A 17051-nucleotide genomic window follows, 5' to 3' on the forward strand; every position below is an offset into this window, starting at 1 on the left:
AAAAAAAATTTATGCGGTGTGTGGATGGTTTATTATTCTAAAAAGTTGCCCTGTTATTGTAGTTTTCAAAATAGTATAAAAGTTTCCAAAGTTCCAGTTATATCGCAAAATATTACAATTTGAATTCAACAAAACAGGGGTTTTCAGCGCAAAAATACAAACAAAAATAGAGGCTTTTGTTCAAAGAAAAATAAAGAAATAACAGTTCGAGAAAATGAGTTTATTTTTGGTAGGGCAACTTTTTAGAATGATAAACCATCCACACACCGTACAAATTTTTTTTGCGGTGTTGCTCTCAAATAAAAGTTTGAAATTGATTTTATTATAAAACTTGAAACTGTTAGTTAATTTGCAGCGAAATGGCGTATGGAATAAAAAATATTTTGATTAATAAATTGTTCCTAATTATTTGGCAATGTTTTTGTAAAAGAATTTTAAAAAACAAAAATTAATAGTGGGCGCAAGAAGCAAAATACTGTTGCAAAGTAGGGATTTTTCGAAATTTCACAAGAATTGCATTAAATCGAAAACCGTAAGGATTTGGGATGAACAAGTTACCAAATTCTGAGAGCCCTTAAGTAGGCCTATCAGCATATTTCGTTTGATCCATTACTTTTGGGACACCCTGTATAAAACACTATTTTAAACCCTGATTTCATAAAAAATATTAATAAGTTTTAAACTTTACATTGTAAACTGTCGTTATAACCAATAAAATATTCAAAAAAGCTTGTATGTAGCTCCCAAAATAACAAAATTAGTCCAACCCCATAGAAAAAAAATAGCTCCTATAAACACACTTTACTTTATATTTTTGGTTTGGGGCTGTCAAATTCTGCTGCTTCACCTACTGCGATAGAAGGTAGGGTGGTACACATTTCAAGTTAAGGCTGGTATGTCATATTGTCCGTGTATGTCATTTTGGACGTACTTCCCCTACTTAATTTAAAAAAAAATTAATTTCTATCATGCTAACATTTTTAGTTTTTGGTTGTTTTTCAAACATTGAAAATACAAAAATTATAGACAAATGATAAAAGTAAAAGCTGGCAAAGCACTGATTTTTTCTAAAGAAAAAAAAAAACAAGAATTGATACATTCTCATTCAAGTTCTTGCAATCTACAAAGGTTTCATCTACATAATTCATTCCAAGGACAACTCGAGTAAAATAACATAGCGAAGCACAAATAAAATTACAAAAATAATATTAATATAATAAAATTATAAACGAAAAAGTAGTAATAAAAAAAAAAGAAAAATAGAAAGGGACAACGACTTTAAAGCACATAGCCAGCTCATACTTACCGTGCTCACTTTACGAACTTTGGTGGCTGTAGGTGCTGTAGTAGGTGCTGGTGGTCTTTGTATAACGCTCACCGACTCCGATTCCACTTCAACGCTACGTATTGACATTTTTTCCTTATTGTTGTCATCGTTGCCCTTTTCACCACCAACGAATAGCTCATAGCTGATACAGGAATACGTTGGGCTCTTTGCTAGCTCAGGATGCAGCGCCGCCTCAGCAGCATCGGCCGCAGCCTGAGCAGCCGCAGCAGCAGCATTAGCACGCTCTTCCAATTTGGCAGCTCTCGCCGCGGCAGCTTCTTCCGCTTCCTACAAAAATACAAAACGTAATGAATGAATGAGTCACGGGTTGATGGGGCCGCCCGGGATTATGATTCGATATGATTCAATGTTAAGCTAGTTATACCCTTATAGCCTCCTCTTCGGCAGCCTCCTCTTCTTCGGCCTTCTTTTGCAATTCGTCATAAGACATGGCAACAATAGCCAAAATCAAATTCACGAGATAAAACGAACCTAAAAAGATGATCACGATGAAGAAGAGCATATGCCAGGGGCCAGCTGCTCTTAAAACCAGTTGGTATAAATTCTCCCAATAATCTTGGGTCATTAGACGAAACGCCGACAGGAATGCCCAGCCGAAGGAATCGAAACTGGTGTAGCCATAATTGGGATTATCACCAAAGCCCTGAAGACATACGTAGTCCTCCTCACATTGTCTGCAACAAATGTTTGTAAAGAGAGAGAGAGAGAAAGATGGGTTTTCTTGCAGAACATGATGGATCCAAAAGGTCAAGTCATCAAAACAACAACAACAACAACAACTAATAGTTTTAGCAACATACCCTGCTCCAGAGCTGTTACCACAAAGGGGGTACGTTAAACCATCATTGGTGAACCAATTCGAAGCATTCCGATTGTGGTAATCCCAATTTTCATCGGTTAAATTCCCCCATGAGCCGTCTAAGGGGAATCTTTTAATGCACTTTTGTGTTAGAACACCCATATAGATTTGCAGACCCATCAGTGCAAAAACTGATAGCGAAAACATTGTCAAAATTATCACATCGCGTAGATTTTTAACCGATTCGATGACAGCGCCAACAATTGTCTTCAAGCCTTTAAAAGTCACACACATTATATTAGGTATATTTGCTTCCGATTTTTTTTTTTTTTTTTTATTTCTTTTAATACATTAAGAAGCCATTGTAAATTTGCAAATTGATATATTTACCTGGCACAATGGCTACTGTTTTGAGTGCTCGCAACACCCTAAAGGTTCTCAAGGCTGCGAGATTCCCTAAATCTATACCCATCGTCACATAGCTATTAAAAGAGGTTCAAAAATATTTGTTTTGTTTCTTTACACAGAAATTTCTTCAATTCAATTCTTTAACAAGCAGTGTTCTGAACAAATGAAGCTTTTGTGGCATAGTAATAAATGGAAATAATATTAATATTAAATAAAAAAAAATAAACACAAATTATTAATTTAACTGTCTGTCGAAAATGATATTCGAGCAAAAGAACACAAAAAGTGACAACCGCTGTGAATGTTGATGTGTTTTGTTTTCGTTTTCATTTTTTTTTTAACTTTCGAACATTGGACATTTTGAACGGTAAAAGGGACGCACACAAAATCTTTTTATTTTCATTCGTATTCGATAAGAGTGTCATCATGTAAGAATCAATTTTTTTATACTTACAAAATTTTTTACCATATAGGTACCTACCAAGTGAATTATGTATGATTGTGTTTCATATCATTTTGTTGCAATGACATGTCAATATTTTTGTTGTGATTTGAAATAACGACATTTTCATTTCCTGGCACATACCGTTCTGATTCCTCTAGATAAAATTTATGTTCATTTTTTGTTAAATAAAGAGAATAAAGCCTTTGGAGGCAAGGCACTTTTCTGAAGCTTCTTACACTGACATACAAGAGAGACAGAGTGAAAGACATAGGGAGAGATACAGCAAAAAATATAAAATATGCACAGGGCAGAATTCATCTTAAGGACTCTTATGATTATTTTATTTTTCGTTTGATGATGACTAAGTTTCGTTACACGAAGTGTTGACTTTCAGGAAACAACATATTATATATTTTTCGATCATCTCGTATATCGTAAAATGTAGAACAAGTTATTACCTGAAAAGCCACAAGATCCCACCTGTAAAAAAATTGATATAAGTAGGTACTCCGAAATATTACTTTTAAGCTATTAAGTGATTTGAAGAACGTTAACATGATACAAACATGATAATCACGCAAACCCAATAGGCGATAATACAGAGAAACTTTTTAGACATTTCATAAAAAACCATAAACGTGATTTTTAATTTTAGTTTGAGATTTCAATTATTTTTATATCACCAAATATTTGACATGATCTTATTCTATTCCATTGCGTGTGGGGCGATAGATTAAAAGTATTTTCTTATTTCATTTGCGAGTGAGAGAATATTTTTAAAAGCTGGAATTGTTTACAAATAAATAATCGTTGGCTACCAACAAATGCTGGAAAAGGAGTTTTATATCACCACAACTTACCATAATTAAATTTTAAATGCTAAAATAACAATTTTTGAAAAAAAAAATTGTTTGCAAGATTATTTATGTCTTTTTAATTCTGCTTTTGAAATTCGGTATCAGGCCGAATACCAAATATAAAAAAATAGGACGAATACCAAATATTAAAAAATAGGCCGAATACCGAATAGTAGCCGAATGTTCGCGGAATCTCTAATTTACACATCTTCCAAATAGGATCCTCATTGTATGAATTGGGTTTAAAATTTAGCAGAGAATAAATGTTTGACACTAACATACATTTTCAGCTGTCAAAAATTTATCCTGCCCTGGGAGTAGGTCATATATGTATTTTCATTGTCAGATGATTAATTTTTCACAGAATTTTTAATAATTTTTTGCGTTTGTTTTAATAAATGATCAGAACTGAAAATAAAGAAAGAAAATTGAAAATAAAGAAAGAACATTATAAGTGTGCATTGGAGAAAAATTAATATTTTTTATATTTATAAGTATATATTTCCCTTTATTGATGTTAAAGAAAAAATGATAGTGAATGTACGGAGAAAAAAAGGGCACCTTAATATAAGATGATGCCCACCCTAAATTCCAATACCTTAAAACAATAAGATGTCCGCTTAAAATAAGTGGATTCCACATTCCACATAAATTCTGTTGAATTTAAGGGGAACTTCATTTCATTTTAATGTGAATTTTCATCTTAAAAAAACCGAAAAAAAAAAATAAAAATTTAAAATTATAGTCAGATTTTCACTTTAGTTGGAGTTTATCATACTTATTGCGAACAGTTTATTAAAATGTTTCCACGTAAAAATTAGATAATCTCCCGCTTAATTTAAGTGGATTTCTCTTAAATTTGCGAATTAAACAAATTAAGATAACGGAAGTCATCTTAACAAAAAACCATGCAGAAATCCCTTTAGTTTAAGGTATAATCGTGGCATCCGCTTATTTTTAGGGGGTCTTTTTTCTCCGTTCACAAGACAACACGTTTTGGAAGTTTTGTAAATTGTAAAGATTCATAGAATTTTTTGATACCATTAAGTATTCCTTTTTTTCAGCTAAAAAAAAAAATATTTATTACGTTAAAAATGTATCCCAATTCACACAGCTAAAGAACAGGCTAAATTTTTGACAGCTGAAAATTTATCTTTTCACCCCAACAGTGCTAAGAAATTTATCGTTGGCAAAATATTTAACCGAGTTCACACACGGCCTAAAAACTAAAATATTTTTTTTAAGAGTCTTTTTTAGTTAAACCCCAAAACTCGACTGTGTTCGCGAAAAATACATGACAATTTACATCCTACAGAATAGAATCATTGACACATCTTCATTTTGATGTAATCTTCTCCAAAATGTTTTGTTCAATTCATTTTACGTGCATAGATTAGATATGGCGTGAAAAAAGGCGAAAACCCAAAAACAATTCTTTTCAGGCAAATGTTTGCTATGAAATTTTATATAAATATATAGAACTATTTTTATTTTTTCTAGTTTTGTTTTTTGTTTTAAAAAATCGAAAACAAATAATTTTTTCCAACACAGTATTACAAAATGTAACAAAACAGTACAGCAGTTGAAATAATTTTTTGTTTTTTTTGTTTGGTTCCAAACAGTTGCATATGTATAATTGTATATGTACTACCTATCCCTTCATACACAAAAAGTTGCAAGTGTGTGAGTGCAACCCCGTTTTTCTCAAGGAATTTTTCAGGTCTTATTAACACGCATCTTATTCAATCAAAAACTAATTCCTAAACAAGACAGAAACATATTTCCAAGACTGTGCCTATTATATCAAACAACAAAATATCTTCTATAAAAGCTGGTTTTAGAAATCAGCTCCTCATTTGACAAGTTTATTTTAAGCAAAATCGGTGTTTGGTATAAACATGATAACTGACACAATGCAAATTTTTCAATACGTTTACTATCATAAATAAAGAAAGGTACTGCAGTTTTTTTTTATCAAATTATCAATAAATAATGTAGATTAGATATGTAATCAAAAATCTTGACAAATAATAGCCCAACGGGCTTTAAAAAAGTAGGGACCTAACAATTGAACTATCAGCTGTTGACAATAAATAATTGATATCGCACGTTGAGAAAGATAGTATCACAATTAAAAAAAAATAAACCATTTTTCAGGAAAAGTATAATAAGAAAATCATGAATTTGATTTGAACTTTTCTGCTGCATGTTGTTTTGAAAACATATACTTTAAATTGGTGTCGAAGTTGGGTAAATGATGAAAAAATGGAATTTTTGAACTTTGTCAGCTTATAAATTCTAGGCGGTTTACCCGAACCACATCTTGTATCCAAAACTGTACAAAAATCAAAAATGGGTAAAAATTTGACGAAATTAGCTTATTTGTCATAAATTGTAAATTTTGTCATAATTGTCATAAATTGTAAATCGTTCCAATGAAAAAAAACTTGTTCCGCAAAAAATACAATTTCATGCCCATATTTTGACTAATATGCCCGGGCTATAGCAGGATTTTATTCGGCAATTTGCAGTGCTTGTAATCTTGTTCTTTGGGGAGTAATGAACATTTTAAAAAAATAAGCAAGCAAAACTAAAACTTATTTTGATATTTGTTGAGGTTGGAACTTCTAATTTGAAATTATCGATTCCTTTATTATTTCTTACAGATATTTCATTTAGAATATGAAATGTTATGTTACATTTTCTAGTAGATACATGCTTAAGATACATGCTAAAAGATGGATTTATGTATAGCTGTAGTTAAAGGAGATTTTCCGTAGGAAAAAAAATACACCGAAAACCATACCTTCATATCTAATCCTTCATTATGGTGAAAATGTATAGATAGTGGTAGCAAAAGCATTCTTTCGAATAGTAGTTTATAGTTTATTATGTGAATATCGAATACGAATATATATTTTTTTAATGAAATTGATTGTGTTAATAAAATGAAAGAGAGAAAAGTATGAAACGAGAAAATTGTGTGCCGAAATATATTGTTTTATTTTTTTAGACTTCATTTCAAATATTTTTTTTTATTATTTTTTCTTTAATATAGATAAAATTCTGAAAAATGTGAAACAAACAGTTTGGTTATCTGCTTTTGAAAGAAAAAAAAAATGTACAACTATAAATTACTATGAATCAATAACTATGAGTTACCTAAATCCTATATATAGTTAAATGCGAGTATATGTATATTAAGAAAATGAAAATGAATCCAATAGTCTACGGATTACGATTACAAACTAGATAATATAGAAGAAAGTCTTGTATATTACTGTATATATGTATTGTGAAGGAAGGGAAAGAGAAGTAAGCTACACAAGAAAAAAGTTGTTATAATATTTCAGATAATACATTATTTGAAAAATTTAATAATAAAAAATAATAAAACACTAGAAATAGAAATTAATACATTGAAACACAATAATTGTTATGATTGTTTTTGTAACTAGTCATATTAGTTTGTACCTATAAACGATTCAAACCAAAAATGTGAAATTATAAAATCGTCTTATTAAATAATAAAAACACAAACAATATTTAACTTAAAAATTATATATTATGGAACTCACGCTAAAGCTATTACTACGAAGTCCAGCCAATTCCATGCATCTCTAAGATACGTAAACGGGCATAAAATGAAACCTCGTGCCATCACTTTAACAGCTGATTCAAATGTGTAGATTCCGGTGAATATCACCCTAAAAACGAGTTTTTAATTTTTTTTTTTGTTTTTGTAATTTAATTTTCCATTTTGTATAAGATTGGTTGAAAACAATTTTTTTTTTTTTTGAGGAAATAGAATAAGCAAAATAAATTTTATAATTGTTGGGAAAGCAAATATAATTTGATTTTAAAAATAATTACAGATTCTTAGTGTATGTATTTTAGCCCCATACAAGATATACTTAAGTAAGATTATTATTGTATTTGTAAATTTTTCTCTACACAAAAATATTTAAATATTATAAAGAATGATATATGAGTTAATCCAAAACTAAATGATAAAAAAGTACAAAGTAGAATTCATTACATTTTTTTAAGATGCTTAGATTTACAAGTACGTGTTGTTTTTAATTTATTACTGCTTGGTATACTTTGAATCTCCAAATAATGTATACAATTAAATGTTTAAACTTTTATGGAAGAAGATAATTTTTGCAAACTTATTATATTACTTATTTATAGTTATACGAAAACAGAGAACGCGGTGCTTATACCTAAGCAACTTATTTACTAAAACTAAATTTTGTACAAAAGTATGTAGGTATTTCTACCTACATACATTTAAAAAAAGTAAAAAATACATTGTTTTGATTTTTTTCAACAACATAAAAAAAAAAATAAAATAAACAGCTAGAAGAAATTGCAAGCGCCTTGTTTTTGGTTGTTTTATTCATAAATGGAAATAGGAAATTGTATCGTAAAAAAGTCTATTTCCACACACAATAAAGATCAAGAAGAGACCACTAGCACCAAAAATCAAGTGGAAAATGGAAAATAAGTTGTTGTGAAATGTCATCAACAAGCTGGAACATTCGGAACATTATTTGATCTTACCGACTTCAATCGGGTCAACAAAAGTTGAGCAGCGCTATTGAGCAACACATCCACATTTACTCCACTTTTTTTTATAATTCAATCAATCAAGCCAGCTGATCATCACAAATCAACATAATGTGGACGGAGCTTAAGGACTTAACTTAGGTTTGTGGTATGGTATAAGGAAACAAGGTAATATAATTTTCAATTGTTTTCTGTGCATCTGTGCAAAATGGAGTCATAAGTTTATGACGTTTGATTTGTCAAAATCAAAAGCAACAACAATTTCCAAGACAAAAAACAATAATTTCAATAGGGCAGCTGCCACCTTTCTTTTTATCTCGTTACTAGCTACCTGCGCATGATATTACCTTGTCTCCTTAGACCATGGGTTTGTAGGACTAGTTTTTATAGGACCTTACTAGGTTCAGGCCAACTAGTTTAAAAGAGTTTAACGAGTATAAGGTTAGATATTAACTTTGGATACGTTGGGAGTATTTAGGACTTAATTATGTAATGTTCGGAGTTCAAATAGCCACAACTAAAGAGTTTAATAAGTTCAAAATAATTCTGGAGATATTCCGACATTAAAAAGCGTAAAAAGTGAACACATTTTGTAGTCTAGACTTTCGAATGTACAGTCTTGCTAAAAAATTAACGTACACTTTTTTCTTCTGTAGCTATACCCCTGGACTTAACTGTCCAATGAATCAAATATGACTCATAATATCTGTTTTCCCAAGTCTCCAGCGTCACATGAATCATATGTGATTCATAAACATATTGTAATGAAAAGAAGTTCACTGTCCCCATACAATTTGATTGAGAGACCTCTACGTTCAATGTTTTTTTTTTGTATTTACAGAATTCATCACACCACGTTCCATGAATGCTATTTAATTCATATAATTCTTTCTGTACAGTGTTTCTGGAGTCTAAAGATGTGTTTCTAAAAACGTGTTTGCTATGTGAAAAAAAATTGTTTTAGGCCATAATTTAAATATAAATGTTTAGGAAAAGAAAAAATCATTTACCAAAATGCAAACAAAGGAGAATGTCCAAAAATGTATGGAGGAAAAACCCAGCATCGATACAATGAGACCTTTATAGCTTGAAATTTTTTTTTTTTTTCAAAAAACCATCCCCGGAACTTGCTATGACGATTCTTATTTTCGAACTTTAAAGTGTGTTTTTATCAAAAAAAAAAGTTGTATTGTTGCCTTCTGACCAAAAAATGCACTTGAAAACCCATAATTTAAGTGCATATTGTGGATAGATAAATCCATAAAAACTTTTAAAAACCAAACAATTTGGTTTACCTAAGCTAAGGAAGATCTATCTGATGGCAACAATTTTCCTAAGTTTCATCCTTACTAGGGTTTCCAGAACATCTCTTTTAAAGAGAACATGTTCTCTTTTTCAACTCTGATCTTTTTTACACTCTCTTTTTTCATAATATTCTTTTTTTGTTCTCTATTTTTCAAAGGTCCTCTTTTTAGTATCTTTTTTTATTTTCGTCCATAGTTTTTCAAGATTGTCACGATTATCTGTCTCGTTGTTTCAACTCTCAAACTCTGCCCACTCACAGTTAAGGTAAAGTGTTCATCGCATTTAAATTCAAAAGAGATGTTCTGTTTTTCGTTTTCGATCTACATATTTTATAATTTCTTTTTCTACACGGATCAGTTTAATTGCCTTTTAGCTCGATTTTTTTATCTAAGTACTTTTTAACAATTTAAATAAATTGTGGCTCGTTAAAGAGCTGACTTGTGCAGTTATTCCAAAGTTTACTTCTCTAGAGAAGTTAAACATCCATTCAAAAGATTTACAATAACTGAGAATGGGTGATATGCATAAAAAAGTAGTACTTACTCAAAGTAAAAGGTGTCTAGTAAAAGGTAAAATTCATAGTATTTACTTAATTTCGTATGCATAAAAAAAAGTACCTGCTAGCAGGCAAATACTTTAAGTAGATACTAAATTCATCCAAGTAAATAATAGAATTCACCCAAAAATGATAGTAAATACTTTTTTTTTAGATGATTGGTATTCGTTTCGAATTTAAGCCTGGTACGTATGCTTCTGAAGCGATACGAAAATTTTCTTACAAAAAAAAGCACAACTAAATTGAACGAAAAATTATTTTCAGCTTAGCCAACGAAATTCTTAGCTATGCCCGCACATTTGGAAAAATTAAAATCATTTGTCACTAGCATTTAATTGTCCAGGTCATTTTACTTGCTAAAAAAGAGTTTTTTGACTTTGGAGACCTAGACAAATTTTCGTTTAGCTTTAGCAGCGTACTAGGGCTTACAAATAAATTGTTCTGAAAGTTTTACCGTGTAATCCAATACAAATTTTTACTGTTTCTTAAATTTGAGTTTGTGATGTGAACATCTGTTCGTGCTTTTTTTGTGAGTCAAAAGTGAACTTAACAGCAGCATAAAAAAATTGAACTTGAGATAACAATCAGATATTACATGATGGCTCTAACGATTTTCTTTTAAAAATTTAATATTGAAAATATGGACCGTAATAAACGGTATTTCCCATAGAACCGTTTTCTATTAAACGACACCACCAATTTCAATAAAAAAATATGAACAAAAACTTTTTAGTGGCCTTAATATTAAAATAAAACAAAATTTTCAATAAAATCATTTTTGGATTAAAAAAAGATCGAAATTTTGTATGAAAAATCTATCTATTGAAACTTTATTTTTATTTATCAATTAATATATCTTCTTTTTAATGGAATACCATTTTTATTTTTAAAAAAATTTGTGAACATTTTTATATAAAAAAAAACTTCTTTTTAAAAAAGCGGCTCTAGATTTCTAATTCTTTGTGATGCATTAAAAAAAAAAAAACGTTATTTAACTTTAAACCAAATTTTATATTATTTTAAAGTTTTTTTTATATTTTTTAAAAATAATCTTTTATGAATTTGTAAAAAGCTTTAATATTTCAAGCAACTTTTGACATAAGAGCAAGTACGTGCGACACAGTTTTGCATTTTTTTTTTCATTGCGAATTCCTTAAAATATATTATTCATGGCTAGTAAAGTTAATATACTGTTGGCAATTCAAATATGATTCAGAGATGAAATTATCTCAACAGTTTTAAAAACTTATTGAAAAAAAATTACTATTCATTTACAATAATGACTTATTGATAAAGTTTTTTTTAAATTTAACTCTGAGCCCGATAATCTATCATTCTAAACTTTTTGGTAATTGATACATACAAATTCTGCCATTTCGACAAATATTAACAACCATCCATTTTTAAGAAATACCATGAAAAGATTGCGTCAAAATATGACTCAAGACTGCTATTCATAAGTTTCATGGCTTCATAATTGCGGTTTTAAAACAAAAAAGTATATACTATCAATTTTACAAGTTGGTATTTTGTAATCTTGAAAAAATCTAGTAATTCCTAAAGAAAAAAAGTACTTACTAGTTTTTATGCATATGGAATAAAGTAGCTATTTACTGAAAAAGTTCATCCAAAAAAGTAGTTACTATGAATGATAGTAAATACTTAATTTTCAGCATTTACTTGATTGTTATGCATATGAAAAATAGTATATAGGTACTTGAAAATTCTCTAGTAAAAGCATTTGCTATTTTTTATGCATATCACCCAATATGGACGCGTTCTTCTTTGAAAAGATTTGATCATTTTTAACGTAATTCCTGTGTCCCAGATCCACTACTTTTAAGTAACTGTTTAGGAAAAATAAATTTGACGTTAGCTTTTGCTTTTTCTTATCAATTACTCTCTTTTTTGTTCTTTGTTTTTTTTTTCTTTTAAGTCCTCTTTTTTAAAGGTTCTACTATTGATGCCCTTTCAAGCCATATAGGTCTCATTCGTATCGATACTGGTTTTTTTTTGGGCATTCTCCTTTGGAAAAATGTTTAGGGAAAAAAATTTATTTTATTAAAAAATCTTTGAAGTTATACTATATATATATATAAGTTATATATAAAAACAGCACCAGATGGTATAATACCAGCCGAACTTCCATTGGCATCAGATATTCAAAATCCCATCTTAGAGATAATTCTGAATGGATGTGTAGACTTGAAACACATGCCTGGCCTATGGAGAGAAGTTAAAGTTGTATTCATGCCCAAAGCAGGCAAATTCTCTCATGTTAATCCGAAATACCTGCGACCTATCAGTTTATCATCATTTCTTCTTAAAACTCTAGGCGGTAATGATCTCCACAGTTTTTTTTTTATCTTGTGCGTTTTTGGAAAGATGGGGATCAGCTAAGGTCATGTTGCATAGCTGTGTTGTTTTTTAACTCCTCAATAGTTAAACAACCAGAAATTTTACCAATTTTACCATCGATACAAGGTTCCCAATTTTCAGTGGTGGGGTGTACGTTTTCATAATCCGTGCCGAAGAAATAGAAGACTGGGGGACAAGCCAGTCGCGAAGGAGCTCTTTCGGATGCCTTGGCAGGATCCGTCATAATTTTTGCCTTGTCCCGGTAATCGGCTCTGCCGGGGTTGACCTTTCTTTTTCGACCTACTCGTGGGACGTCAACTTATATACGTCAATTAAAAATGGACGAAAACCACAGAACAGACGCTAATACATCCTATATTGAGGATGAACTTTTGGCCTCGAACCAGGAGGCTAAAGTCGGTTGTTCACTTAATGCTGGAGACACTAGCATGCCTGAGTAACCTGCAAACCTTGAAATGCAGGCGGTACCAGCCATAGTACCCCTGTGCTTCGACCCTTATCAAGCCTTATAAATCCTTGGGGTAGCAAAGCCAGCCAAAGCGATGCTACCCGCCGTAAGAAAAGAACAGCAATTTCGTATCGCAGAGCGGAATTCAAGTGGGCTTCCTTCATTCTTGGAAATATTGCTTTAAATGAGGAAGCTGGAACTCCACACGAGAACGATGCCGCTAACAAAATTAAATATGGGAAGATTATTGAGGAGTACAAGAATACTAGATTTTAAGTTATGCTTTTCGCGGGTATCAATCATTTTCTGCAATATAAAATGCACCAACAACTACGCACAGGTACAACTTGCGTGTGCGATCGAGAACAAACAACAACAATTAACAACATCCATCAAACCCATTTTAATCCCGTGACCGCGAAGTTTGAAAGTTCTTCGAAACGTCGGGGCGAAGAAATAAAATTAAATATTTCTTATAAATACGCGGTGAGTTTCGTAAAATTTAATTAAACTTAAGAATACAAGAATCTTCTTATTGAGCCAAAAAAGACCGTCAAGAGAAAAAGGTCTTGTGAGGAAGCTAATCTCCCTCAGAAAAAATCCAGAACCGGCGGCAGTAATAAGAAAGCACCACCTCAGGGAGCGGTACAATCGCTCACTTTAAGTGAGATTGTTAGGGACGATCTTCAAGTGGCGATTGTACATGAGCTCTCCACTAACAACAGAGCTCTGATGTCAGTGCGGAACTCCATCGAGGCTAAGCTGTCTGAGATGGTGTTCCTTTATACCCTTTCTGAAACTGAGGAACCCTTCCCACGTTTCGACTCCGGTGAGATTCTCAGGGGATACAGGATAATCAAGATGGGTTTTCTAGGGATTTCCTTAGTAAAAATATTGCTGAGATCAGCAATACTGGCTTGAAGCTCAAGCTTATCCCAGCTAAGGAAATACCAAGACAACCGCTGGCTTGCATTTGGCTGCCCCTCATGAGTATCAAGCCAAGTGGACCGGAACTGATTCGTAGTGTCCAGAAGTTAAACCCGCCGATTCCGATGCATGACTGGGCACAGCGAGTCTTACCTTCTGAGGATTTGCGAAGTCGGCCGTGGGGCTCTCGAAAAATCCGATTTTAAGCTTTTCTTTGGCCATGCCAAAATCAAGATTCTGCAGTCAGGAAATGGACCCTAACCTGGTTGAGGATATTGCCGAGGCTGACGATGTCTCTAAAAAGGCTGGGGTTTCAGGCGAGGTGCCGGCAACTGACTGTCCAGGATCTGATAAGAATTAAAAACATGCTGCGCGTAATTCAGGTTAATCTGAAGCACTCTTAAATGTGCTTCGGATAGCCTGAGGGAGGAAAACTTCGATGTGGGCATGATCCAAGAATCCTGGATTAATGGCCTTCAAGTGAGAGGCCTCCAAGACAGCCAATATGACCTTTTTTATAAGCCCGTCATTTCGAACCAAGGTTAGCCAACAACATGTATTTTAGCTAAAAAACATTTAAAAGATTTTCTGTATCCCAACAGTTGTTAAATTAGAGAGTTCGAACACTTTGGCCTCGGCGTACTTTGCACATGACCAGGAGTCACCGCCGGATGAGGTACGCAGACTGACATCTGAAGCCAACACATCAAAGACTAGCCTACTCATTGGGTGTGACGCAAACGCACTTCACACTATATAGGTTAGTTCAGAGATCAACGAAGAGGTGAGCCTTTATTTTATTGTATTATTGAAAACAACATTACTATTTGTAACAGAGGTACTTCTCTAACCTTCATTTTTCCGAGTTCAGACAATTATAATGGGTCGGAGGATGTGCTGGATACTGGATATTACTCTCATAAATATTAACTCCGAATTGCAGGTAGTAAATTGGCGAATATAGACATTAAAATCTTTTTCAGATCATAGTTGGATTCTCTTCCAACTTAATTTTGAATCCAAATTCCCAAAAGAATTGACTGGAAGAAATTCAGCCAAATTTTTAGTGCAAAGCTACGCAGCATACCTAATCTGAGTACAGATACGGTTGCGGATCTTGATGTTTTATCTTTTGAAAGATCGATGATCACTGCCTTTAAGGCCTCGTGCCCGGTTAGACATAGTAGCAAAACTTTTCCTCTCTGGTGGAAAGAAAACTTGTCTAATCTGAGCAAAATGACTATACTCTGTTCGATAAAAATTTGCAGTACAGGGAAGATAGGGCATTTGCATCTCACTCTGCTTCACGCCTTCTGGATATGTCTATCACATAAAAAAGCTCACACAGCGATGCCGTATTATCCGAAAAAATTTTTTCGAAAAGGTACCAGCGTAACCATTTTGTCGGTAAAATTTCACAAAAACGAAAAAAAAAATAAAATTTTCGTTTGACATCAAACAAAAAATTCACTCATTTTAGACTCATCTGTAAAAAATTTTTCCTGTTGAAATGTTAAAATGCAGGTTAAAATGTTGACATTAACTGTTTTCCTACATAAACAAAATAAAAATCAAACAGCCACTAACACCACGACAACACCTATGCTTTTTTTTCGTTCTAAAAGCTTGAAAAAAGCATTAATTTTGCAAGCTCTTTCAGAAAAATAATAGAAAAAGGAGTATTTTATGAAGGAAATTTACCAATGGTTACTAGGGTGGAGTGAAACTGCACTTTTTTTTTCTTCTTCTACATACTAGGGACGGGTGCCATTAGTCATCAAAAAAGAGCATACCAAATCTCAGCCCGATCAAAAAATATCTTGAGGGTTCACAACGCCCTTTAAAATTTACATGCTTGTTGGAAGTAATGTACTCGGAGCAATTTTCAAAAGATATGGAGCAATGTGCCAAAAAGTTAGAGCGTGTAGGTTCGGTCGAGACAAGAAAAAAATCGTATGGGAGGAGGGTCTATTCCCCTTCGTTTAGCGGGGAGGGGCAATTTAAAAAAGAAATTATTTAATTTGAAACAAAAAAATATTAAAAATCAGCGGTTATACTTACAATAACGTGCTATACCTTTTTGTAAAGCCAAAAACCTCGTCTTTTATAAAAATGCTTAATATGGCCATTTTCTGGCACAGTTTTTGAAAAATTAATTTTCGAAATCAAAATTTTGAAAAAAAAATTTTCAAACTAATTTTTTTCAAAATTTTATGTAAATAAGTACTACTTAAGTTTTTAAAATTCGATGCTGTTATTTGTTTTTGAAGAAAAACAGAAAACCGCATCCAAAAACATCTTGTCATTTTCGAGAAATTAACAAAAAAAAGAGTGTGTGTACACATGTACACGCGACTGAAGTTATACTTCTCACTCAGTATATTTATGTAAGTAAATTTTATTTGATATTTTTAATTTTTATTATTTTTGTTTTATATTTTTATTAAGATAATCAAACAGCGTAATTTCTTAACAATCTCAGCTTATGGTGATCTTAGAAAACTTTTTTAATGCTAGATCTTTTTAACCCAAGACAATCTGACTTAACTGAAAATAGTTATGCAAGGAAAAATCTCTATAATTGTAAGTTAAGAATCTTCATACCACTTTCTAGGGCTAGGAGAAAAAAAAAAATAAATTGTATAGTACAATTGATGTCCTATCTATCAATACAGGTTTAATTTTAGTCTATGTTGTTTTTTTTTCTTTACCCATAAATAAGGTATTTAAATTTTTGTTTTCCATTATTTGTCCAAAAAAATAAAAACACGTTCAATTACACAAAAATATTTTAAAAACAATTTTTTATTAATCCACACTTCGTTTTTTTTTATATATCAAGTGAACACTAATTTGATTCTTCCACCCCCCTTACATCCATGTTGTTTTCAATTTATTCTGGAAAATTTACTCATATCGTTGAGTTGACTGAGTTGGGTTGTCTGAGTTGAGTTGTCTGAGTTGAATTGTCTGAGTTGAGTCGTTTGAGTTGAGACGTCTGAGTTGA

At 31.8% G+C, this 17051-nt stretch overlaps 1 protein-coding gene and 1 long non-coding RNA gene across 51 annotated transcripts in view; both read right to left on the reverse strand.

Annotated features, from left to right (window-relative positions):
- The window catches only part of LOC129918435 (sodium channel protein para), a 559170-nt gene that overhangs the window by 330007 nt on the left and 212112 nt on the right, over positions 1–17051 (reverse strand). For 42 of the 50 annotated variants that reach the window (XM_055998972.1, XM_055998970.1, XM_055998965.1 and 39 more), the window contains 5 exons: positions 7436–7564; positions 2538–2629; positions 2149–2422; positions 1713–2022; positions 1307–1615 (listed from right to left, as the gene is read on the reverse strand). In XM_055998972.1, coding sequence (XP_055854947.1) covers positions 1307–1615; positions 1713–2022; positions 2149–2422; positions 2538–2629; positions 7436–7564 — 1114 coding nt within the window. The remainder of the gene's footprint in view (positions 1–1306; positions 1616–1712; positions 2023–2148; positions 2423–2537; positions 2630–7435; positions 7565–17051) is intronic. The other 8 variants (XM_055998988.1, XM_055998979.1, XM_055999012.1 and 5 more) reach the window with 1 other exon arrangement.
- LOC129918447 (uncharacterized) lies at positions 12191–16262 on the reverse strand. Its single transcript, XR_008772957.1, has 2 exons — positions 16106–16262; positions 12191–16020 (listed from the first exon to the last, which is right to left on the reverse strand). It is a non-coding gene; the product is annotated as an uncharacterized LOC129918447 (long non-coding RNA).

Source organism: Episyrphus balteatus, chromosome 4 (genome assembly GCF_945859705.1).
Source record: "Episyrphus balteatus chromosome 4, idEpiBalt1.1, whole genome shotgun sequence".
NCBI lineage: Eukaryota > Metazoa > Arthropoda > Insecta > Diptera > Syrphidae > Episyrphus > Episyrphus balteatus.